Genomic DNA, 24,129 nt, shown 5'->3' with positions numbered 1-24,129 from the left:
CTGTGGCTGTCGCTTCGTGCGCGTCTGTTTTTGCGCTCGTGTTTCTCTACACGCCGTGTTTCCGCCTTGTGCCGGGAGTTTCTCTTTGCGATCGAGATGCCGGGAGACAGTCGATTGAAACCGAGCATGCAACGAGCTTTTGGAAGCCGGAAGAAACGTCCGTGGAACAAAAAACAGCAGGCAGCGGCCACCAGTGCGTCGCCGGGGCCTGCAGTGCCGGACTCGTTGGATCCGCCGGGTACATCAAGCACGCTGCCCGATGACGACACCGCGGGACCAAGTTGCAGCACGAATCGTATCTCGGATCGTGGTACACTTCGTGTTGATGCTGTGTACTATTCGTCGACCGAGCAGGCGCAGCGTGTTGAGCGATCGGCGCAAGCAAAGTCCGTTCTGTCGGAAAAGTCTGCAACCCAGCGCAAGTTTGACCTTCTTGACGTCAGTGCGGATTACCAGACAGCTGATGCCGGTACCCAGTTCGTGATTGTGGACTTGAAGGTTTTGAACAATTTTTTCGCGCAAGCGAAGTGCGGAACCTGCGGCGCAGGAAGTCTGCGTTTGAGCAAGGCAACAGATAAGGAGTACGGCCTTGCTGTAAAGCTTCTGCTTGTCTGCGAAAACTGCGATTTCGAACAGAAGCAGTTCTCCTCCCCAAGAATAAGCGGAGCTGCCACCATCACTCCCTTCGAAGTCAACATGAGGGCAATGAAGGGCATACAGACGATTGGCAAAGGCGTGACTGCCCTTGCGGACTTCTGTGCTTGTATGAACCTCTCACACCGAGGCCTGCACCACAAGACCTTTCAGGGACACCTGAAAACTTTTGTGGAAGCCTGTGAGAGTACAGCGACCGCAAGTGAAGCTGCAAGTGCGGCAGTCGTCAAGAGTTTGTATGAAGACTTTTTGAATCCTGTCGGGAACATTGATGTGATATTTGATGGTTCCTGGATGACCCGTGGTCGTACCTCTCACATCAGTGTGGGCTGCATTGTTGAGCTGTACACTGGTCTCGTAATTGACCACGTTGTATACTCGAATTTCTGCCTTGGATGTGCCTTGGGGCCACAGCCACAAGATGAAGGGTACAGTGCCTGGCTCGCCACCCACGAGTGCCAACGAAACATAGACTGCAATTCTGGCCGCATGGAAGTGGAGGCAGCACTGACTATGTTTCGGAGGTCGCTGGCCAAGCACGGGCTGCGCTACACGACCGTGCTATCCGATGGAGACAGCCGGACATTTCATGCCTTGTCTGAAGCAGAAGTGTACGGCTTCATTCCAATTGAAAAGAAGGACTGCATCAACTATGTCCACAAGGGAATGGGGACTGCACTCCAGAATCTTGTCGAGAAGAAGAAGGCTCTGGGTGAGTCTCTTGGGGGAAAAGGCAAACTGACGCAGGACAAAATGAAGAAAATCACGAACTACTACGGCTATGCCCTGAGGAGCAACAGGAATGACGTTCCAGCCATGAAGAAGGCAGTGGAAGCTACACTCCTGCACATGACATCCACAGACGATGCCCCAAACCACTCGAAGTGCCCCGAGGGTGCTGACTCTTGGTGCAAGTATAATAGAGCCTTGACTAATGGTGACGTTCCACCTCCGCACAAGAGTGCCCTCCCGGCTTCGGTTAGGGCCGCTCTGGAGCCAGTGTTTGCCAGGCTCAGCGATGAGCACCTGCTGGCACGCTGCAGTGAGGGAAAGACGCAGAATGCGAGTGAGAGCCTACACTCTGTTATCTGGACCCAAACTTCAAAGAATGGGAATGCTTCACTGAAAAGTGTGAAACGAGCTGCTGCTGAGGCGGTTGCTGTTTACAATCAAGGGAGAAGGGCAACCAACGTAGCCATCGCTACAAGTCTAGGCTATGAAGCTGGTGATTGCCTTGTTCGCCGAAGCATCGAAAAAGATGCACTACGTTTGCGCAAGGCAAATGAAGCTCATCAGAAGAGCACCAACACAAAAGAGGCTCTTGCAAGGCGGCACAAAACGGGAGCAACTGGAGACTACAGCCCGGGACTCCTTTGAAGACGTTAGCGGCCAACCGCTCGAGCATCACACCCAACGGTCCTTTTCAGGGCCACCCAACTGTTTGCCTAGTGGAGCTCTCGTCTCCTTGGCTCCGATCCTCACTTTCACCTCAAAAAAAAAAAAAAAAAAAAAAAAAAAAGAAAAGTCAACCCCTAACTTCTCGAAAGTAACCTCTATAATTTCATCAACTTACACATTCGACTTTTTTTTTTTTAAATGTTTCCTTGGATGGAATAAGACACTTTTTGTTTTGTTTTGTAGGGAAACTGATAGGGAACATCTGAGTAACATCCGTTGTCGAAGATTCTTCCCAATATTTTCTGCACTCAGTGTCAAAACTTCAAATGAGTTTTTCTCAGCTTCATGTTTTTTGGTGACATGACTAGCCTTACGGAACTTTTCATTGGGTTTTTGCGGTGCAATTTTAATAAATCTTATACCGTTGAATTCAGAAAGGTTTGAACTGTGGAGCTATGCTATTTTTATATTGCTAAGTTGAACATATCAAATTTATTGAACAATAATGTCAGCTAATTATATTTTCGAATTGTGGGGCATCTACATAATTGAATATTTTTATACTGTGATGTACATCAATGATAATATAAATAGCATAGCTCCACATGGCAGGTCTTTGGCTACAACTACATTTTAATCGGAACGAAAAAATATTGAGGGAAACTGTCGTAACGACCCTTAAGAAATTACCAAATTAGGCTTTGGTTATTTCCCGATAACATTAGAACTAATTGAGATAGAGTAAAACTAATTACATTTTTGAAAACAGGAGGAAGAAATACATATACACACCCAATTTCGTTATTATATCTCTAAAAATAAAAATTTTCATTTTAAGACCAGTGTCTCCCCTTAAGATACAAATTGCACAACTGAATACTACCAGTGAGAAGTGCTGAAATATGAAACATCAGTGCTTCCCATTTGAGTGCAGTTTATCACATGAGAGTAGTACCACAACATCAACAAGTTTTGAGTCATCACTGAACAACCATGTTTCAGTGATAGCTATGCAAGAGCAAGCAATACTTTCTTATTCCTAATAGAATAAGACTTTTTTGGCATTTCCTGTTAATAAGACAAATTTTCCAAGTAAAATCTGATGATGAGTTTAGACCTTAGTCTTTACAGTGCAGTGCACATTCCCTTAGCTAACAAGCTGCCACACGACTACAGCCATATCTCAGAAGCAAGAGTGGTCAAATGTACTGATAAATATATTGAAATACAGTGAGATCTTTTTATTCGACCTCTGTTAACTCGGATAATTCTTTGGAGCAGAAGCGCGGTCCTGGCCAACTCCCATGTAAGCCTGTGGCGTCAGACACTCATTAATTCGAATGTGGGCGAGCTCTCCACCGGCCAATGTGGATCACGTCAAAGTATGACCCACAAAGCCAGCGATTGTCTAAATAGACCTTTTTGAACCTGAATGTCATCTTAGGTGTGCATACAATGGCCAGTGTGATGACAAATGGAATTCCCACATTGCCGAAATATAGCCCAGCAACATAGTTTCAGTTTCACTTCTCTTATATTCACGCCATCCCGCCACTGCCATCAGATGCACTATGGCCATCGGGCATATTTCATCATCTAGTTGCGCACCAGCCGCAGCCGTAGCCGTCGCAAGACATGCGCTAGCATGCGCTGGAAAGTTCGGGGACACAAGGAAAGAAGTGCGGTTTTTTCTAGAAAACAGTTTGATTCATCATCCTGACGTGTGTCTGCCATCTCCATCGAGGTTCAAGGTAATCATTTAGCTGCTTTCAGTGCGCAGCTTGGACACTGACTTGCACATTGCACTGTCTTTTAGCTTTATTTTGGGATGGCGTTATACTGCCTTAATGGATATGCATATCCCCCTCTCTTGCATCCACATGCTTTCTCTGCCCTTCACGCACGCCGAACTGTTGTACCTTGAGCATGCTTCACCGCACAGTCTTTGTAGTGAAGCATCCTTGAGACATGACAGGGCTGTGTGTGAAGAGGCAGCACTGTGAAAAATGCCACAGAGACACTTACAACTCTGGAGCAATTCTTCGACATTCCTGACCTTGGGCGCAAAGAAAAGCACTCGAAGAAACTGTGAAATATTGTAACTACTATAACTGTTTTCATCTCATATGTATAGACAATCATAGTCTGGGCATTTATTAAACAAAATTACTCTGATGCAAATGGTTTTCAGCACTTGTTCAGTGACACCTCTGATATTTTGAACATTTTTTCTGGTCCTTTGAAGGCCGAATTAATAAGATTTCACTGTATACACTGCATACAGTGAAAACCATGCAAATGTATACAATCTATACACGTCTAAAGAATCGCAACCACAAAGAGCAAACAGTAGCATATGCAGCTAAGGTAGGTGAGAGGGCACATCTGAAATTTGTTCTCAGACTTGTAGGCTTTCGCACGGCCTAGATCGTTTGCAGCTGTCCTTCATGACTGAATAACGTCACACCTCAGCCTCAATATATATAATATATATAACTTAAAAATTGCAATGATAGTTTTCACTTTGACCATAAACTTTTTCTTGATTAAAAGACACAACTTGAACAAAAAGGCCAGATTTGTGCGCTAAGCCTGGTGGGTGGGTAAATGCAAGTATGAAGCAGACATCCAAAACAACAATGTGAATATGTGCAATGAACTCAGTGCTGCTGTGCCATCAACTGGCTGTTATGGGTGACATCATAATATCCTGGCTGGCAGCTGCTGGGGACAAGCATTGCAGAGGTGACTTTGGACGAAGGAAGCGCACAATTCCCAGTGCCAGGCAGGAGCACATGCAGCCCAGGCCAAATATCTGCGGGGAGACAGACAATCTGTATGGTCAAGATAATATTGACACACCCATCTCTGCTATGCTATTTCATCGATCTGTTGACTCTTTGACACCAAACTTGAAACATTTATCTCAAAATATTGGTACAGCCAACAACTTGCCATTATAGTTTAAACCCCTGATGTTCAACCAGAACACTTGAGACTATTCCAACTCATAGCAGAAAAATGCACAAATGAAAGTACAGCCACACAGAATGTAACTACTAGTGCTCGAGCACAAGACTTTAAAGTTCAGCAAAATCTTCTCAGAAGTCCTTTTGCCAATGACGAAAAGCCGAAGAAAAATCCTTTGCTGTTCAATATGTCACAAGATCTCTTGGAAGACGCGCTATAGGTGTTTAGTAACAAAGACCCTGGGCTAATTGATTACAGGTAAGCTTTTAGTATGATTTCTAATGTGACCGAGTGGCTGGCTACAGCATATCAAAGGTGTTGCTGGTGCTACCAATAAGGCAGACCACAGATATATAACTGATGTCAGAAATCAAAGTGGCATAACACAAGTCATCAAGGCTGTAAGGTACCAAGAGGTGATGGACAAGGAAGCACTCTTTCTGGTATAATGAGTACAAAAAGAAACAAAAATATGACTACTTCATACTGAAGAATTTGCAGTGTAATCAGGCAGCAAAATAACATTATTTTCGCTCCTTGTGTTGCACTAATAAATGGTACAATCAAGCCTCATTAAATAGACACAAAGAGCTTAATGGGCAAATATGCCCATATTGTGAGTTTTTTGTAATAATGAATCATGAAAAAAAATTAAAGAAAAAAGCACTTTGTAGTTAAGGTCCTCCTTAGAGCATAGTGGTAAGCAGTAAATATTAGATAATATTGGCATGGTGCAGTCTTTGCTTTCACTCTGCGCTGATCGCGAGTGTGTGCCTCCTCGGGCGAAAAAACCGAAATTCTCCCATTGAAGTGCTAGCCCTGCCTAGTTTGCTGCTGCTCTGTGCACTGTGACTTCTGTGACTTATATGTCCTGGCAACTTCTGGTGAGACTACTCTGTGAAATATGGTGGAGGTGCTGGGAAACATCGTCGTGAAGCATCTCTTTCACCTGGCGGGTGATAGCGGCGCGTTCAGTAGGAGACACTTGGTAAGGTGACTGTCTGAGAGGCGGCACGGTGTCGTCCATAATAATGTGGTGCTTGGCTAGATCAGTTCTGTCAACACGTGAAGAATTAGAGAAGGTTGCCAAATAGCGCTGGAGGAGCTCGTTCACTTCACAATGCTACAGTTGAGAAAGCGCAGGGTTGATGTCGAAATGTAAATCGATGGTGGGCCTCTCCAGCTAGGTCAATGACACCATCGCAAGACCAGGAGCGCTTCGAACATGTGTGATACCGCAATTGTGAGCGACTATAGTTTCAATGCTTAAATGCTGGTGCTCACCGCCAAAATTCGTGATTAGGACATCTGCTTTGCCATTTTCGAGGCGAATGACTCATCTGGCAACAGCAAGACTGCATTCGAAAAGCAAGATCTGTTTGCTCTCCATGACACCTTCAAAGTTTCGCAATGTCTTCACGGCGACAGACGTCATCACACTGGAATGGGGCGGAATGATGAACTGATCATCAAGAATGTACAGTGCTATCAGTCACTCTGAAGCACTGTGTATAGACCTTATGCGAAAGTGCTGCCATCTAGCGACCGGCGCGTGCGATTCCGCCATGTTTGAGGGTAGCTGAACCGAGAAACGACAAGCGGAAGTGTATAAAGGGTTGCGTGGCCATTGGGTTAATGCTCACTGTCTCCGATAATGCCGGCATACTGTTGTATGCCTTGTTGCATGCAAAGCTAAAATAAGGTTGTCGAACAAAAGAAGGAGCAAGTTTTATCAATTGGGATTTTTTTTTCTTTTTTTCTTGTGGTCTTGTGTTAATCTGCTCCCCATATTTCTCGCGCTGTAGGGACACTCTCGTTCAATGGTGCACCTAAATTATGAACCGGTATCTTATTTAGCCTGCTTTTAAAGATTTTAAATTCATATTCGGTTTCAAGGCAGATGAAATATATCGCCCACAGTGTGTTACATTTTTCCATGGAAGATTTACTCACAGCATTTTCACGTAAAATATCTGCAAGAGTGCTGCTCTTGATTTTTTTATTGAGTCAACCTGCATACAAGTTGTTCAGAGATCTTCTACATATGAATGAATATGCACCTAGGTATTCAGATAGAAAAAAGTTGCTGCACTTCAAAGGCACCAGAATGTTCTCTTTAATACGAACACAAAATTTTAAATCCATAACAAATTGCTCGAATATGCATCCAAGCTTGACAATGCATCTGGGTACGCAGACTAAGGTATTGATTTTGTATCAATAAATTAACTGCTAACGTATCGATTTTCACGAAGTGGAGCCATGATGTGATGCGACAGGAGCTATCTGAGGAGTATCAGTACGTGCGGAATCATGCTGTTAACCAGTTGCGTTTCGCCAGCAAATTCACGTTGTTGGCAGCCGTTGTTTCACTGTTTAGGTTGTTTACACGCTAACGAGATACATCTGCCGCTAAAGGTTCAGAGGGGGCATGGGAACAGCAGTGCGCGCATTGTATTGTGAATGCTTTCAGGTCTATCGCAGTATTTATTAGGCACCAGTACGATATTTAAAGAAAAAAAACAACGTCAAGCTCCTTCGTGAATGCGTATTCACAGAACGTACTGTGAACGCCAACGATCGAGGCCGAGCGCCGGGCGCAGTAACATGTTCAACCCGGTCCACTCTGGAATCACATTGCAGACATGTTTTACACACGGAAGCAATATCGAACTCATTCATGTACGCCTATTTGAGCAGTGTATTAAAGAATCCACAGGAACAGAAAGGAAAATTAAAAGCGGCAACGCAGGTTTTGCCCTCTGCAGCTACGCTGATGTTGCCGTTCGCAAGAAGTTTTGGCAGTGGAGTACCCCTTTCAGAAGTAAAATAGGAATGTAGGCATAGCGTGCAACTCCATCGTCCATTCTTCAGTCATTTTTTGCTCTGAATGAAAGCAAATAGCACAAAAACCACATCACTAAACAGACGCAGCAAGTGTGACGGCAGCAGCCACAGCAGTGCGGCCGGCTCACTCAACCCTTCAATATGGCGTCGCGTGGCATGGTTCGCTGAAGCTCCATTAGATGGCGGCAATTTCGCATAAGGTCTATTGCCCTCTCTGTCGATAAGGTCACTGACGTAGACTGCAGGTCGATAACTGCTCCATTTTGCGATAAGAAATCCATGCCAAGGATGATATCGCGGAAACACTGGGCAAGTACGACGAAGGTTGCTAGGTAAGTTTTTCTCTTGAAATGTTACCCTAGAAGTGCAGGTACCAGTCGGCATGATTAAGTGGCCTCCGGCAGTACAAATTTGTGGGCCTGTCCAGGGTGTAGTAACCTTTTTAGAGTGGCGGCGAATGGCCAACTTAGTACACAATAATCGGCGCCAGTATCCACGAGCGCTGTCACGGCGTTTCCGTCCACTGAAATGTTTAGGTTGGCGGTTAGAGCTATGGTGGTGGCCAGTCACGGCTGCAGTATGGCACTAGCTGTTCAGTGTTATTGGAGAATTGGAGAGCCAAGGCAGCGGATCAAGGTGGTGCACGTCATGTCGTCATAAAACAGTGTGGCCATCCGGTTGCAGCGGTGGAGGAGCTTGAGAATTTCACCGATGAACAACCTTCCCCCCAAAAGTTGCCGCTGCTAGTTTTCTCGACGGGGGTTAGGCGAGAGGACCCGCGTCAGGCTAGCATTTGGACGTGTCTGCGAGTAATAGCATGGTGAAGGCAACCAGGAATAGTCATAGGGCATTTTGGATGTTTCAGCTAAGTACAGAACCGATGGCAGGGGGCCGTTCACCACACTGCGGCTTTTGCGCGTTGGCATTACCTCTCTGCAGACCAACTTGTTGGTAAAAGCAATTGCGGTACAAGTGACCAGCCTCATCGCAGTGGCAGCACAGCGGATGATGATCGTAAGTGCGCCAGACGTCGCTTTTGCACACACGCATCAGAGGAGGTCGAGCAGGAGGTGCTGGACGAATGTATGCAGGGGATTCTTGGTGCTGACTGGGAAGTGAACAGGCAAGACGAGCGGCTACAGCGTAGGTCATGGCCTGTGGTGGTATTGTATGGAGTAGCTCGAATGGAGTATGCGTCTGGTTGACCTCTTCTCGAGTCATCTGCGAAAGGCAGGATATTTGTGGTGGTGCTGCCGTCGAAATTAGTTTTTGCAGCTCCTCACGTTTGACGGCCCATGTGGTCTTGCGGAGCACGTCAGTGCTACTAGTGTCGACGATGGTGGCAGCCATCGAGATGGACGGCTGTTCATAGTGCTTGGATGGCATCTCTAGCGCCTTCTCCATGGTAGTGGCCTCGGATACAAAAAATTCTCCGATAGTTTGGGGGAAGGGGGGGACATCGCACTACACCAATAAAGATCTGTTCCGTAATTCCCCTCATGAGATAACTAAGCTTTTTCTCCTCGGACATGTTTGGATCATCCCGACGAAATAACCTCGGTAAGTCCTCAAAGTAAACGCGGACGCTCTCATTAGCGAGCTGAACTCTCGCCTGCAGGAGCAGCTCAGCACGTTCCTTGAGGAGAACGGTGGTGAAAGCTCGCAGAGGAACTAGTTCTTGAAAGAACTCCACGTTGTGATAGTGGTCTCATGATTCTCAAACCAAGTGTGAGCTGCACCGTCCAGAGAAAAAAATACATACTGCAGTTTCTGGTCATCACTTCAGCGACTGTACTGGGCTACCAGCTCAAATTTATCTAGCCAGTTTTCCGGGTCATCACCTCGAGAGCCTTGGAAGATGGTATCTCTCGCGGCTGCTGCAACACGAAGGATGGCGCAGTGGTATCAACCTGTATCATTTATGGGTGGTTGTGTGGTCACCGAAGGTGGTGCTGGAGAAGATGGTGGTATCCTCGCAGTACGGTGAACTTGCAGAGACACGAATTCCATCTCAAAACCTCGAAGCCGTCGGCTACACTGAAGGGTAGGCGTAATCTCGATGGTAGGAGATCCCTGAGTGGTGGAGTCTCAACTGGTTGGAGGTGTTCTTTGGGAGCTCCAAACGTATTGTTGTGATCTTGATTATCTTTTAAATAATGTGGTGTAATCTGAAGCACCTTGTGGTCCATCAGACGAGTGGTGGTGTTTCATGGTGTGACGGTGATGATGTACCTCCTATTATGACAATTCACATCCCATGAACTGCTACTGCTGCATATATGTACTCAGTCAGCTGTAATGTGGTTTACAGTACAATAGCACCATTTACATGGACCCGACAGGGGCAAGTTGAGTTGAGTTATCGAGTCGAAAAATTGGTTACTGGGTTTATGTAGACGCCATCGGGTCAACGAGTGGAGGGGTCGAGTCCAGTCAACTCCGCTGCAAAGGGTGGGCTGACTGGTTCGACCCCGCTGCAGGAAGAGTGTAAATGCAGTCGAGTTGAGTCAGGGAACAGTGAAAGAAGAGAACAGTATGAAAAACATGAGGATGCGCTGGGGGAAAAGCCAGAATTAGATGCCATCTGTTAGTTCTTCATCTTGATGCAAGGCACCATCATTGGGTCAGGTTTATCTAAACCCGGTAGGGCCAAATCCACTCAACTCAACCTCTCAACTCGACCCGCGCAGTTGGGTCCATGTAAAGAGGGTTAATATAAGTTGCAGACAGCATTTTCATCACATAAATTTCCACAACATGGCCAAAAGTAATGCATGCCAACCGTGTTTTGTTGGCTCAGTGGTTACGATATTCGACTGCTGACTCTGAGGTCAGATGTACAAATCCGGCCACAGCAGGCAATAAAAATTCCTGGAGCTTTCCACTACACAATCCCTCAAAGCCAGTGTCACTTTGGGATATTAAACCCTACCAGTGATGACCACACTGCCAAGACGAAGAAAAGTCCACTTGTTGAAATATTGACTTGGTTTGCAAACTGAGGCTCCCCTCAACCTTTGTTCAGTCCTCTTTCATAATATATTAGAAGGAATCGTACTGACGAGGCATGACTATTAAAATTACATAAATTTATGAAAGATGTTAAATAAGCATTGCTTCCTGGTATAAGCGTTTATTAAATGAAAAAAACTAGAACAAAATATTTTGCAAACTAAACTTTGGAATGCCCTCCTCCCCAGCAGCACATCACTATGCAGTCATCACCAATGGCAATGCATTTTTGCCACTATTCCATTAGTCTCTAAATGCTGTCATAGAAGAATGTGGGCAGATGTTCACAATACTACTAGAACACTACACTGGTGACCCCTCAGTCGGAAACAAATAAAACAGCCTTCAGGTCCTTCTTCATTTTGGGAAACAGCCATAAATACAATGAAAAAACAAACAAACAAACAAAAAACACAAGATTCTAATACAGCATGCAGCGAACAGTGCTCCACCATTGGGCAAAAAGGTCTTTTGGTCTTGGTCTATGGGGTTCAACGTCCCAAAGCGACTCAGGCTATGAGAGACGCCGTAGTGGAGGACTCCGGAAATCGGGGAAAAAGGGCCTTATGAACTTTCACTTGCATTCAGAATCTTTCAATTTCATTAAATCACAAAAAGTTGCAGCCTAGGAAGCAAAACTTATTGAACATCTTTCGCAACTGCAGCCCTTGATAAGACTTCATAGATTTTCTCGCTTTCATAAAATGTACTTCATCGCACTAATGCAAACATTATTACCATCTTACTGCCCTGAAAAATCATTCAGGATACAAAAATGCAATGTACTTAAACCTTGGTAAAATGAAACTGAGAGAAGTCTGCCATTTCTCACAACAACTAGGTTTTCATTATATGCAGTTTTTGCACGAACACTCCAAAGGGCAATGGAGAACAGGAACTAAAGTAAGGAATACAAGTAAGTGAAGTCACCTAAAAATGTTTACAATAAACTCCCATCACTGAAGTTGTAGCAGGGAAACACAAATGCAGAGAAACGTTTCCCGAATGTGTTGATAGTGCGACTACGGCAACAACCGCCATCACCTCCACTGCACCTCCCACAATGCGGTTACAAGTGGGGCAGGGAGAGTGGAGGAGGCAGGGGAGCCCGAGACAACAGGCTAAAGGAAAGTGCATGTGGCTACACTGCTGTCGCTAGAGCCTGACTGGTTGTGGAGGTGCCAGCTTTTTCATGCACGTTCCCACTCTAGACCTGCCTGGTACAGTTGCCTCAAGAAACGGACTGGTCAGCTCAAATAGTTGGTGCTCTTCGCCACCCCGAATCCCAATGTGCACGTGCTATTATTGGTATCGGAACCTCCCAAGCAACCGCATGGCAGAGGCAGCTGTAAGTGACTTCTTTTCTATGCTGCATTATGTTTCGTTTCGCTTGAGCATGAACTGTTCAGTGCCACATGGTGTGACGTTATAAAAGCAAAAGCACCGGAGACTGCAGCATTACCACACAGATGCACTGACGACACTGTAGGATGGTGCATTGTGAGTTCGTGTTTTACTGCTGTGGCACTTTCGCGTGGTTCTGCCATATTTCTAGTAACTCAGCGCCAACTAACAGAGAGTTGGCGTAGCGAGTTCGCTGTATCAGGCTCATCCGTCACAACACTTTCATTAGATGGAGTTCTTAAATAGGTGTGCTACAATGATGGTTTGGCTTGGTTTGTAGGGTTTAACGTCCCAAAGCGACTCAGTCTATGAGACACAGCGTCGCAGTGGGCCTCCAAAAATTTCGGTCACCTAGGGTTCTGTAACATGCACTGACATCGTACAGCACACAGACAGCACTCCATTTTGCCGCCAGTGAAATGCAGCTGGCGGCAATCGGGATCGAACCTGCATACTCTAGCACAGTAGTCAGGCATCTGAACCCTTGCACCACCGCAGCGGGGCTACAATGAGGACAGCTTATTTCTCGACATTGAGGAAATCACTATGTGGAGCTTGGTTTGTTGCATTAAGGTTTAAACTTGAAAGGCTACACTATTATTCATGTGAAAAAAGGCCTACAAAACAATGGCAGTCACAAAAGACCAAAACCTCGATACAGAGAAAACAGTCAATGCTGTAATATGAAAGACAAATGTGAATGCACGCAGAGCACGAATGTTGTTTAGCCTCTGCCTGTATTCATATCCTCAATCATCATTCACAGCTTTACAAAAGAGGTAACATTGCAATGCATAAAGAACAAATGTTCTACTAACCCCAGATACAACAAAAAGGCTGCAGGTCCAGTCAACAATGGTGAAATAAGTCCGCCGATAAAGCGCCTTGCTGTGCAACAGCAAAGAGGATGAGACCAGAAACAGCAGGGACAACACTCCCCACAGCACAGTGTCCTGAAAAATGATGCAACATGCATTTGCAAACATCAACCAGTACAAATTCACATGCATAGCAAATCCTTAGAGTACCGAAAATGACCTTGTTTCCTCTAGCCTCACTGGAAAGTACTGAAAGTCAAGCTTGCAAATTCACTGCATACCAACGCACCCATTTATTAGTGTGTGCTCGTGGTTTGAATCTAAGGTGCTTATTGTAAAACTTTCTTTACACAAGCACTCATATCTAACACAATCTCACATGTGCTAAAATTACAGCTGTGAGTCATGCATGCAACTTTCACTACCACTGCGGATTCCTTACGCTGCTATGTTTGTGCAATCAACTTGCCTTCATTGCTTTGATATGACACTTGTGCTTATGCTCTGTTACTAAGTGCCTACATTCACAATGACACAGTTTCTAATATTTTATCAGAATACAGACACCACAAAAAACTTGCAGCTTTCCCAGCTTTTGCTAGGCCAAAAAAATGGCAGTGATGCCATACCCCTCCCCCACAATCCACTCAGACGTTAGTATTCTAAGCATTCAGGACAAATAAATATCAGTAGAGAAGATGAACATATCGACCCATCTTTCTTACAGCTGTTTTGAAGGGTTAAGCACAGATCTCTCTGCAAGTTTCTACAAACTAATTCTGTTTTGTTGTCTGTATTTAATTAAATGAGCCACAGCGCATCACCCGAAGCATGCATGAAACATTTCACCACTGAGAAGGGGTGCATGGTACGAGAAAAAGGCATTCAGAAGTTCTACCATGCAACGTTGGTACCCCCAAAATCCCATGTTTTAAAGATGACAACGATTGGTACATTGCTTAGGGGAATCCCCCGTGAAGTAGAATTTGCAATGCACTGAAGAAATGCTTCATCAAAAATTCACCAGGGCCCGTTTTCTGAGTTTGCGTCATTATCGAAGTGTCGCTGTCTCACGTGTCCTCGATTCATCAGATTGGTGGAAATGGCGAACATGATGTTGCCACCTTTCCCGGTTCCGTAGTGGCAACACCCAGTTCTGGCGTTTCGCCCAATCAGATGACTCGAGGCCACGTGTGATAGCGACACTTCGATAACAACGCAGACTCTGAATACGGGCCCAGACCTAAAAACTACACTTTTTTGCAAAATAAGAAAAAGTGTGACTAAAGCCTTTCATCGTTCCTCTGAACATCATCCCAAAAAACGAACAAGAAATCATATTTGAAACTGCAGATACAAAGGTGTAAATCAGGCTGTTCCACATAACTTGAGCCAAAAATTAAAAAAAAAACAAGGCGCTACAAACAATAATTGAACTGGATGCATGATGTAGATGCTAGACAGGAGTAAGTCAAGCTATTTCCCACTTAACCCTCCAAGTGCCATGTATTTTGGGAGGACCCGTTTCCTATATGCCGGGTTTTCAAATACTAACTGCAGCAAACCATCGTAGTAAACACAACACCTGCCCTTCAATGTAAGAAAGTATGCATAAGCTTGTGTTTTAACAAATTCTCAAAAAATAAGTCCGAAACTTCCTTTTTGAACCGCAGTAAAATTGAGAGTTGCAAGGAGTGCGTACAAGATGCAACACAAGTATCCTCTGGCTTGGCAAGGTGCACGCGTAGGGATTTGCCCAAGTATACTTGGGTGTGGCACTCAGAGGCTTAGCTAACTGATTATTTATGTTTAATTATTTAACTTCTTAAATAATGGCTGCAGTCCTCAAAGTGTGCTATGCAAAGTTGTAGAACACCATCAAAAACCTTCTTTGACATGATTTTTCGTATGTCTCATGCTGCCCTTTTTCCATGTTCCAGAGAAAGCGTATGAAATTTGTGAAAAAGCCACGCGGTGAGGCACTTGCACTACTATTGTGCTGCTCTCAAGCATGCACTGCATTAACAAAGTCGGCTGCAGTGAGACCGTGGCTATGGAGAAGTGACAGGGTGTCATGCTTATATCAGGTCTCTGGGCCTCTGGCTTTTGTCGCATGACGGTGCAAATGCATGCTGCTGGCCAAGCATTCCTTCTCTGAAGCAAAATCAAAAAGCTGTTTTCTTCTTTCCTTTAATAGCCTTGGATGGTTTATGTACCTCTTAGGCAATGCTCAGCCACAGCATGCCTTTTCACCGCCATGTGATAAGAGCCGGAGGCCCAAACACCAGGACTGTCCTAATGCCCTGTTGCTTCCCCATGGACACAATCACACTGCACCCAATTTTGTATATCTATCGCATGCTTGAGAGTAGCATATTATCAGTGTTCAAGTGCCCTGTCACATGTTTTCTTTTCACCATTGGTGGGCCATGTACTTTGTGTATTCTTTCAATAGTTAAAAGTTTAAGCAATTAAACACACTTAATCACTTAGGACGGAAAAAAAGAAGAGCCTGACTTACTCTGGGCTAGTGCATCTACTTTGATTCCCGTCCAGAATGCCTTTCATTTTATAAATCTCAGCTCAAGTTACATGAGGCAACCTGTATATTTATAGAAAACTAAACAAGCTTTCAAAACTTTTTTTTTTGACAATACAAACTCATACCTCGCCTTAAGGGTTACAGGCATAAATACATGGTGTTCCATCTCAGATTTTAGGAAATTTAAGTTTTAGTGTCGGTTCTTCTTTTAGCTGTTGTATTAAGAGTAGAGAAAAAAATCAGAAGCCTTAAAGGGTACTAATTAGCTTAATAATTAACTAAGATTACCTAATTAACTTTTTATTCATACCAGCTAGGAGCTGCTTTCAAATTGCAACAGTGAGCTACCGGTGTGAGAATGCCAAATAGTATTTTAAACGACAAGAAACGCGCATTTCTTAAGGACTGCAGCGCTGGCAATTCTGGCCGCTTTCGACACACGAAAACGAAACCTAGCAGTCGAGGCGCGCACTTATGCACGCCCATGAATGACGCAGCCGTGACATCACCGAGAGAAACCAGCCGTCTGGAGGCGGCCGCTGCCACCCGCGAAATACGCGCCTGGAGCTGCGTCATGATCTGGTAGGATCTTGAGATATCACCAACGCATTGCGGGCGAAGCTTGTCATGGTGCGGGCGTAGCGCTGATGGTATGGGCAAGTCAGCCCTCCCTCTTGACTACAAGCTTTGGCTCCCAGAGGGTGAAATAAAAAGAAAAGCAGTACATGCACAGATATCGCACCACTGGATGTTTCAAATTTTCTTTTTTTACTCGGTAACGAGTTGCACTTTTGACCTTTCAATTCTGCTCTTTCGCTCATGTTTTTGGATGAGTCTTCTGTTGCCGCCACAACATCAATTGCAGAATGGCTTCGGCAGTGCAGTGCAACTTTTCGACCACTGAAAAGGTAGACATTGTTATTGCCTACATCAGTGCAAATGAAAACAGCAAGTTGGCAGCACAGATGTAGAAGGCCAAGCATCCAGATTCTCGTGTGCCTGCGCAACCAACTTTCAAGACCATCTTCAACCGATTCCGTACGACTGGATCTGTGCAGCCTCAAAGAAGGAAGCGGAAAGCACCAGCAGCCGAATCACATGAGACTGCTGTGATGTCGTACGTCGCCGCGAAGCCAGAAGCCAGCGTGCGAGAAATCGCCCAAGCGACCGGTGCCAGTATTTCCACTGTTTGGCGGCTGCTGTCAGCGCACAAATACCATCCTTACCATATGTGTCTGCATCAGGAATTGATGGCGAATGGCTACCAAAAAAGGCTGGACTTTTGCAACTGGTGTCTAATCCAATGTGATCAGAACCCTGACTTCTTGCAGAATATCTTGTGGACTGACGAGGCCCAATTCAGCCGGAACGGGGTGATCAATGTGCATAATGCCCACTACTGGTTCCAGACGAACCCACATTCGGTGCGCCCACATCACCATCAGGTTCGGTGGTCAGCAAATGTATGGTGCGGGATTTTCCGAGGTCGCATTGTTGGGCCTTATTTTATTGATGGGAATCTTACTGGCAAGGGTTATGTTGCTGAGATTTTAAATAACTGTGTCTCTACTTTTGTTTGCGAGTTGCCACTAAATGCTCTTAGGTCAATGTGGTTTCAGCATGATGGAGCACCTCCACATTCGGCGACACAGGCTGTGCAGTTTCTGAACAGCTCCTTCCCCGAACAGTGGACTGGGCGCGGCGGACCAATTGCGTGGCCACCGCGTTTGCCAGACTTGACCCCACTCAATTTTTTTTTGTGGGGTTACTTAAAGAGCAGGGTGTATGAAACCGAACCGGCGAGCCTTGACGACCTAAAACAAAGGATCAAAACGTCACTAGAAAATGTTCCTCAAGCAATGATCATGCGAGCGGTGAATTCCGTGAAAGATCGCTTGATGGCATGTATTGCAGTGCAAGGAAGTCAGCTCGAACACGTACTCTGAGGAATGATATGCACTGTTTCTGAGTGACTGTTTCTGTGTGGTCGGCCTTGAGATACATAACTTAGCAATAAATGTTCTTTCAAAACCTCTCTACGTTTACCGTTCCGATACTTATATTCAGTTGTCATTTAAACTGGGTGGCATATTAAGAGCAAATTTGTGCGCAGTGATCAAAAGGCTCCACTCTAACTCTTGTTAAACACAAACAGCAACTAATTTCATCGCGAAGAAAAAATAACCACAGTATCCTAGAACTCGAAGGAAAAGTCTTGCTCTCAAATGTGTTTCCAGAAAGAATTGAGATCCTGTCCAAAATATTGGGCACCAGAGCTCGAACAAACTTCTCAGCGAGCTACAAACAGCAGTTCATGCAACACAAACCAAATAGAAGTAAAACCTCTATGCCAACAAGTAAAATAACCCGACGGCAGCCTTCGATTAAGCACAGTCAGACAGCCGATGAATCGCGGCTGTAACAGGATGATGCAGCGCCAGACGAGTATTAGATTGAGCAATCTTGGCAATAATGTGAGAAACATTCCTCAATAATTAGTCAATATAAATTGCTACGTGGAATTCACCTATGCCCAGTAAATAAACCTAAATCGAATTTACTTTCTCATGTTGTTTTGATATCACTTTGTTTTAACAACCAAATGGTGGCTACATTAAAGTTGACTTCAGGTTATCTGAGAAATAAAAAAAACTGAGCTAACGTTGCTGCTTTTTCATTTGTCGTCAGCTGGAACTTTGAAGCAGGATAAAACGAGTTGGAGTGAATTAAAATGGAAGGCAATGGTTATATATTCATTTTTTTATGCCTAACATAGCCTGGAGGTAACATTTTACAGCTAAAAGAGAGAGAAAAAAAACTAATTATAAATCATTTAGCAGGTGAAGGTTCATGCTGATCCATGACACGATGAATGGCTTACAATCCATTCCAAAATAAAATATACAACCAAAAGTTTGGCGTCTTTGCACTTTTACCACAATGCTTCAGGAGTGCAAAATGAGTATTACTACATGTTCTTCATTAGATATTAGGTTGAAGAGTCTGTGTAACACCACAGAAAACATTTCCAAAGTATTTGTGCAAGTATGTTGTTTCTCAATTCCAGTTATTGGGATACCAATGAGATTATAATCTTTGTGATGTGCAGTAACGAACAAGTTAAATTGTGACAAAGCGCAACCATAACACAAAAGGCATTGCAAGCAAAGCTTTTCACCAATTCATCAGTTCATTAGTGGCATCAAAGGTTTATGGTCCATTCAAGTCATGAAAAACAATATTCCCTCCAAGTCTATGTGTATAAGGCAACACCTGATAGGCACACTACAATATTTTACAGCAATGCTCAGGTAGCATGCTGCCCTAATTCTAGGCTGCACTCTGTTGCTATGAGAAATTTCAGGTTTTATGGTTCACATTAATTATAAACTGTCTTTGCCAAAAGTAACCAGGCCACATCGTCAGCCTCTCAGTCTTATAGTGAAACACTTATGACATGCCAACTCTCAAGTTTTAAACATTTGTAAGGTGAGAAAGTTTCTGGTCCTCGGGCCTCAATCCTTAGAGAATATGTAAGGGCTCCACTATATGAGTGGAAAGGAATCCATGCAGCCTGGCTTCTTATGGCAAAGACTGTACATGACTAGCCTGCCTGTCTGGCTTTTTGTCCCTGGTAATATCCTTCTATCCATCCTACCCTAACTTGCTGCAATATATACAGTGCCCAAAGAGGTTTCTGGAGCACAGACGCCAAGATGCTGAATGTTATCATGCCCAACAATAAGCAGTGAACTGTGCTGGTTACAGAGCACACCCTTTAGTTTGCAATAGTATGCCAAGACTGACAAAGGCAGTGGATCTTGTGTTCTGAAACCTTCTGTAGGCACCTGTATCTATATATTTTACTCTATCTGCATCATTTTGACAGCTTCATGCAGTGGCACTGCTTTCCACCTCCAAATATTGCTTGAGATGTTGGTAGCCCTACTCATTCTAATTTATAAGCTTTGCTGTATTATGCAGTAGACACTCCTCACTTCTAGAATGAAACTATCAGGAGCACAACTTGCCAGAAGTCAAATATTCAGCTCTTGCTCAAATAAAGTGACTTTATTAAATATTGAGAACTAAATTAAGCCTCTGTAATGCTTGCTATTAATCTAATGGGTTCTGAAATGAACAGCAAGAGTTTCCAAACACTATTTCAATGGAAAGCGGACATGCTGCAATGAACACTGATTTTTGTATTTGCATCACTGCAGCCTTCCTTTCACTACAGTTCTCAACCTTCTGCATACATGCAAATAAATTGATTCCAATCTTCAAATAATTCAGCCCCAATATCCACAGACAGTTTTCTATGGCTCCGCAGCCAAGAATAGGTAGGAAAGGGAAGGAGACAGGCATGTATTGTTCGGAGTAAGGGTGCGGCAGTGTGAAGTGGGGAGATGGACAGACGGGATGCGTACTCAGTAGGCCTGAGGTAGTCCACACTGACCACGGGATATAACAAAAGCCTGCCTCCTTCCTTTTCCTGCCCTAGCCTTCGCTGTAGAGGCACAGAAAGTTGCATAGTTGGATCTACCTATTTCATTAATAGGCTTGCACACAGTGTGGGCATACACATATAAATGCTACTTGTGCACGCACTTATAGGTATAGGTGCATGCAGACCATAATCCTAGATACACATGCTGTTAAAGGCTTGCAGGACTCATGGCACAGCTGCAAGGATGACCAGCACTCACAATGAGAGCCCAATTCAAAGGCAGCAGGTGGACAATAGATGAGTTGTCCACTATCATCAAAACTGTTGCCAGCAGGAAGGCCAGAATAGAGACAAACAGGTGCAGACGAACACGTTCCGACCGCGGCAGCTGCAGGACATCATACTCCTTGGTCCCTGCACTTGCTATACAGATGAGGCTCAGCAGGGACAGCAACTGCACACAGAGCGGTTACTGAATGTTGGTTACTGACTATGAAGCATATGGCTGTTAAATAAGGAATGATTGAGACCAAAAGCCACATGGACACCAACAACTGCAAGTTTGGCCTCTAGTTTAACATAATCTCCACCCTTCTTAAACCTGCTGTTGTCCACCATATATGCAAAAAAAAAAAAAAAAACACAGAATTTAGAAACAAATATCTACTGCACATTTTCATTTTCAATACTTACTTGTAGCTCACATTTTCCCACTAGCAACAAAACTAGTTAGCCATCCCAGTTCGCACACTGCCAATATTTCACCTTAGAACTTGAAATATACTATTACAATGTCAACATTTATTTGCTGCCCTTGATCACCGGCCTTTAAAGCATTCTTTTTTTTTTCAAAAGGCCGAGCCAGTTCTCTTCATGCAAGAATTTTCTTTCCCTAATTCGCAATTCGGCGCACAAAATTCGCCTGCCCAGTCGATCGCAGTGCACTTGGGCGATACAAACGAAAAAGAAAAATTGACTTTTCCCCTACAACTTTCGAATTTGCTCAAAGCCTACCAAAACACCACCACAACAGTGATAAAAATGGTACATCCCACTGAGCGAAGAAAGTGCACAGTAGGTATTGGGCGCACTCGTTGCACGATGCTTGACCCAATTAAAGGAACGCCACAGCATGCAACTACGTCAAAATAAAAAAAAAGTTGAGAGAAAAATATAAAAATAATAGCATGTTTTGTTCAGCGGGTAGTGGTGTGTCAACGAGAGCAACATATGTGTCAAAGGCGCAGCACAAGAATCTGACCAGAATGGCGATCCTTAGCGCTCCAACGATGGTGAATGGGTACGACTTGTCATAGAAGAGAACGACGTTCGTCTGAAGCGTCTCATCTTGTGTATTTGTGTCCACGGTAGCTGGCGAGTGGCCACGAAGGGCCTTTGTTTCCTCAGCTGTGCTAGCATCGTCCTCAAGCGCAACGTTTTTCAGACAGGCGTCATCGACGAAATGCGACAAGCGGCCGTGCGGAGATGAAGTTGACACGGCACTTGCGTCCACTCGGCTTGATGATGCCGCCGACTTAATCCCTAACGCTGCATCATCGGAATCGCTCATGCTACATCAAGTGCGCGACGCCAATTTTGAAACCACATGTGCCGCAACCGCGTTACTACGCTGAGCACCACACCAACCACACGCCCACAACGCCCAAGTTGCTTAGACGGGGACTATTTCGACGGGAGTCGTGAAGATAGCGATGGGGACGAGCAGCGTCCCAAATATCGAATGAAAAGAGTTTATTTTCTCTCTTGATGAATAAATAACCGCCTACCTCCTAATGTCAAAGCATACGGCCTGTCCCTTCACCCGTTGCAAAGCGTCATTCGGCTTCAGAGAGGGAGAAAAAGACAGAGCAAAACTAATTGATCTTGGATGTTGGCGCGCGCGCGCGCGCGCGCGAAAGGCGAAAGGTGTGGATCGAGCAACGCGCGCGCGCGAAAGACGAAAGGTGTGGATCGAGCAAGGCCAGGGTCTTGCAGGGAACGATGCAGCTGACGCAGCCGCCCGCGCGCTTTCTCTCCGGGCAGTTTCCTCGGGACTCGAATCGGCTGAGGACATCGATTCCAATCCGGCCTACACATTCAAAGATATTGTAATTTTTTATCAAAACGCGCATCGCAAATACCCTAACCCTTGCAAAGGGTTAGGAAAAGCGAACGAGAGGCTGCTCCTGCGCCTCTTCACTAACACAATGCTGTGCCCGGCAGTACTTAAACATTTTGTCTCACAATTCACTGGACAGTGCCAGTACTGTGGGGAGGTGGCTGACACCTACCACATGGTATGGGCCTGCCAATAAAACCCATCCCTTCCCCTCATCCCTAACCCTTCCCGGGAGGACTGGGAGGCGACCCTGCTCGGCTGCTGCGACCTACAGGCCCAAAGGGCCTTAACGCGGCGTGCGCGGGCGGCGGCAACCGCCAATGGGGTCCCTGACTAGGGTCTCCACCCAGTATTATAAAGCCGAAGCCCTTAAGGCTCCGCGTCAAACCTCCCATTATGAAATAAACGTTTTCACCACCACCACCACCATCCCTTGGATCGAGGGTGAAGGAGCAGATCTGGTTGGGTCCCATCAGCCATATGATGAGTCCTCATCAGGCCAGTTTTCATAGCTTCCTCAACTGTGCTTACGCACGGAGGAAGAGGAGGAGAAACTTTATTAAACAAATTTACCTAATTGAGCGTATGGGCGGTGCCCTTATTCCAGCGCTCTACTGCAGCATGCTTGCGGACCTCTTGGCGAGAGCCCGCTGCCGCTGGTCCTCCAGGTTATTGAGCGTGCTGATCAGCTGATGTCGAAGGCCTGCAAAGATGGAGCCCGAAATCAAATTGTTGCAAAGCCCAGACGGAGACGAGAAGCTCTATACTTTCGACATTGTGACCTAATGTATGCAGGATTTGACGGCCAGCGGGCACACTTGGATTGACTTGCAATTGCTCCAATTGCTGCTCTGCCACATCCTGATTTTGATGTACAAATGCAACTCAGCTACAAGGCATTACTGCGGTAGACCAGTACACAGTCGCGTCACCTTGCGGTTGATGTGCTCAAGCTGTAGGCGTTGGGTCGCGTTAAGTCGCATGCAAAAATAAGCGTACCTATAGGATTTCTGAAGTTATTAGGGATAACGCTATCTGAAGGAGCCTCACTTCTCTGATTCGCCAGCAACGCGCAGATACGCGGTGCATAAGGTGCAAGGCTCGATGGCAACTGCAGCATTGCGCTAGGAAGCCAGCTTTCGTTGGGCTGAAAAAGACGTACCTATAGAGTTGATCTTTACGCTCTATATAATTTACCATATGCCATACCATACCATAACGTAGGTGCGAATGTAAGAAACGGAGTTGGGCAGGAAAATTAACTACCACCTTGTAAAATGCTTTCCATCTGTCAGTACCTTCTCGAATAGGTGCCTTAACCGTCTCAGAACGATCCCCTGTTATTAAAAAATGCAGAGATCCACGCTTCATAATATCTTCTGACGGTCAAACCTTCAACGCTGCAAAAGGATAACGTGACCGGCCTGTCGCATGCGTCAAAGCTGCCGAGAGTGATCGGGTCAGCATGCTGCATCAGACACCGTGCAAGGTCAGTCAAGTTTGTCACGTCATGACAGACACCCATATCGAGTTTCTTGGCCAGAAACCAGTTTGATAAGGAATGGGTTCATTTAGGTACTCTATTCAGATTCACCGGCCCTTCATGCCTGAGAAAGCCTTTTAAAGAATTTAGTCGCTTTAGACGCTAGGGAAATAGTGAATATTATCCAGAGTATAGCCTCTGCCTTGGTTATCTGGACACGAAATTTTCCTGGCGAGCCTCTGGTCAGAAGGTTTTAGCAAAGCGGTTGGCCATCTTCCAGCAAATTATCAGGAGCCTCTTAATTCAAAGAGAATTTACAATATGATTGACATGACGCAATCAAGGCTTGTAGTAGGGGCAGACGACTATGACATTCATGGATAATTACTCCTGCATAGCTGTAAGCCTGCCAACACGAATAGCGCGTCTTGT

General features: G+C 45.1%; 2 protein-coding genes across 3 annotated transcripts; one reads left to right on the top strand and one right to left on the bottom strand.

Moving 5' to 3' along the window:
* Positions 1-1,320: 1,320 nt before the first annotated feature.
* Positions 1,321-2,031, top strand: LOC146202805 (uncharacterized). The gene has a single exon (XM_084588345.1). The coding sequence runs from the start codon at positions 1,321-1,323 to the stop codon at positions 2,029-2,031; it is 711 nt and encodes a 236-aa protein (XP_084444471.1).
* On the bottom strand, positions 1,381-21,783 carry LOC146202804 (uncharacterized). 2 transcript variants are annotated; one of them, XM_084588343.1, is made up of 4 exons: positions 21,357-21,783; positions 20,355-20,549; positions 13,104-13,238; positions 1,381-4,867 (listed from the first exon to the last, which is right to left on the bottom strand). In XM_084588343.1, exons 1-4 carry the CDS (start codon positions 21,663-21,665, stop codon positions 4,730-4,732), a joined length of 777 nt encoding a protein of 258 aa, XP_084444469.1. In that variant the 5' UTR covers positions 21,666-21,783; the 3' UTR covers positions 1,381-4,729. The 2 variants fall into 2 exon arrangements, with proteins under 2 accessions (XP_084444469.1, XP_084444470.1); XM_084588344.1 differs by having other exon boundaries at positions 20,355-20,483.
* Positions 21,784-24,129: the final 2,346 nt, after the last annotated feature.

The sequence above is a fragment of the Amblyomma maculatum genome, chromosome 1 (genome assembly GCF_055883805.1).
Source record: "Amblyomma maculatum isolate TAMU_Amacu chromosome 1, ASM5588380v1, whole genome shotgun sequence".
Classification (NCBI taxonomy): domain Eukaryota; kingdom Metazoa; phylum Arthropoda; class Arachnida; order Ixodida; family Ixodidae; genus Amblyomma; species Amblyomma maculatum.
This window is presented reverse-complemented; position numbering and strand designations above follow the sequence as displayed.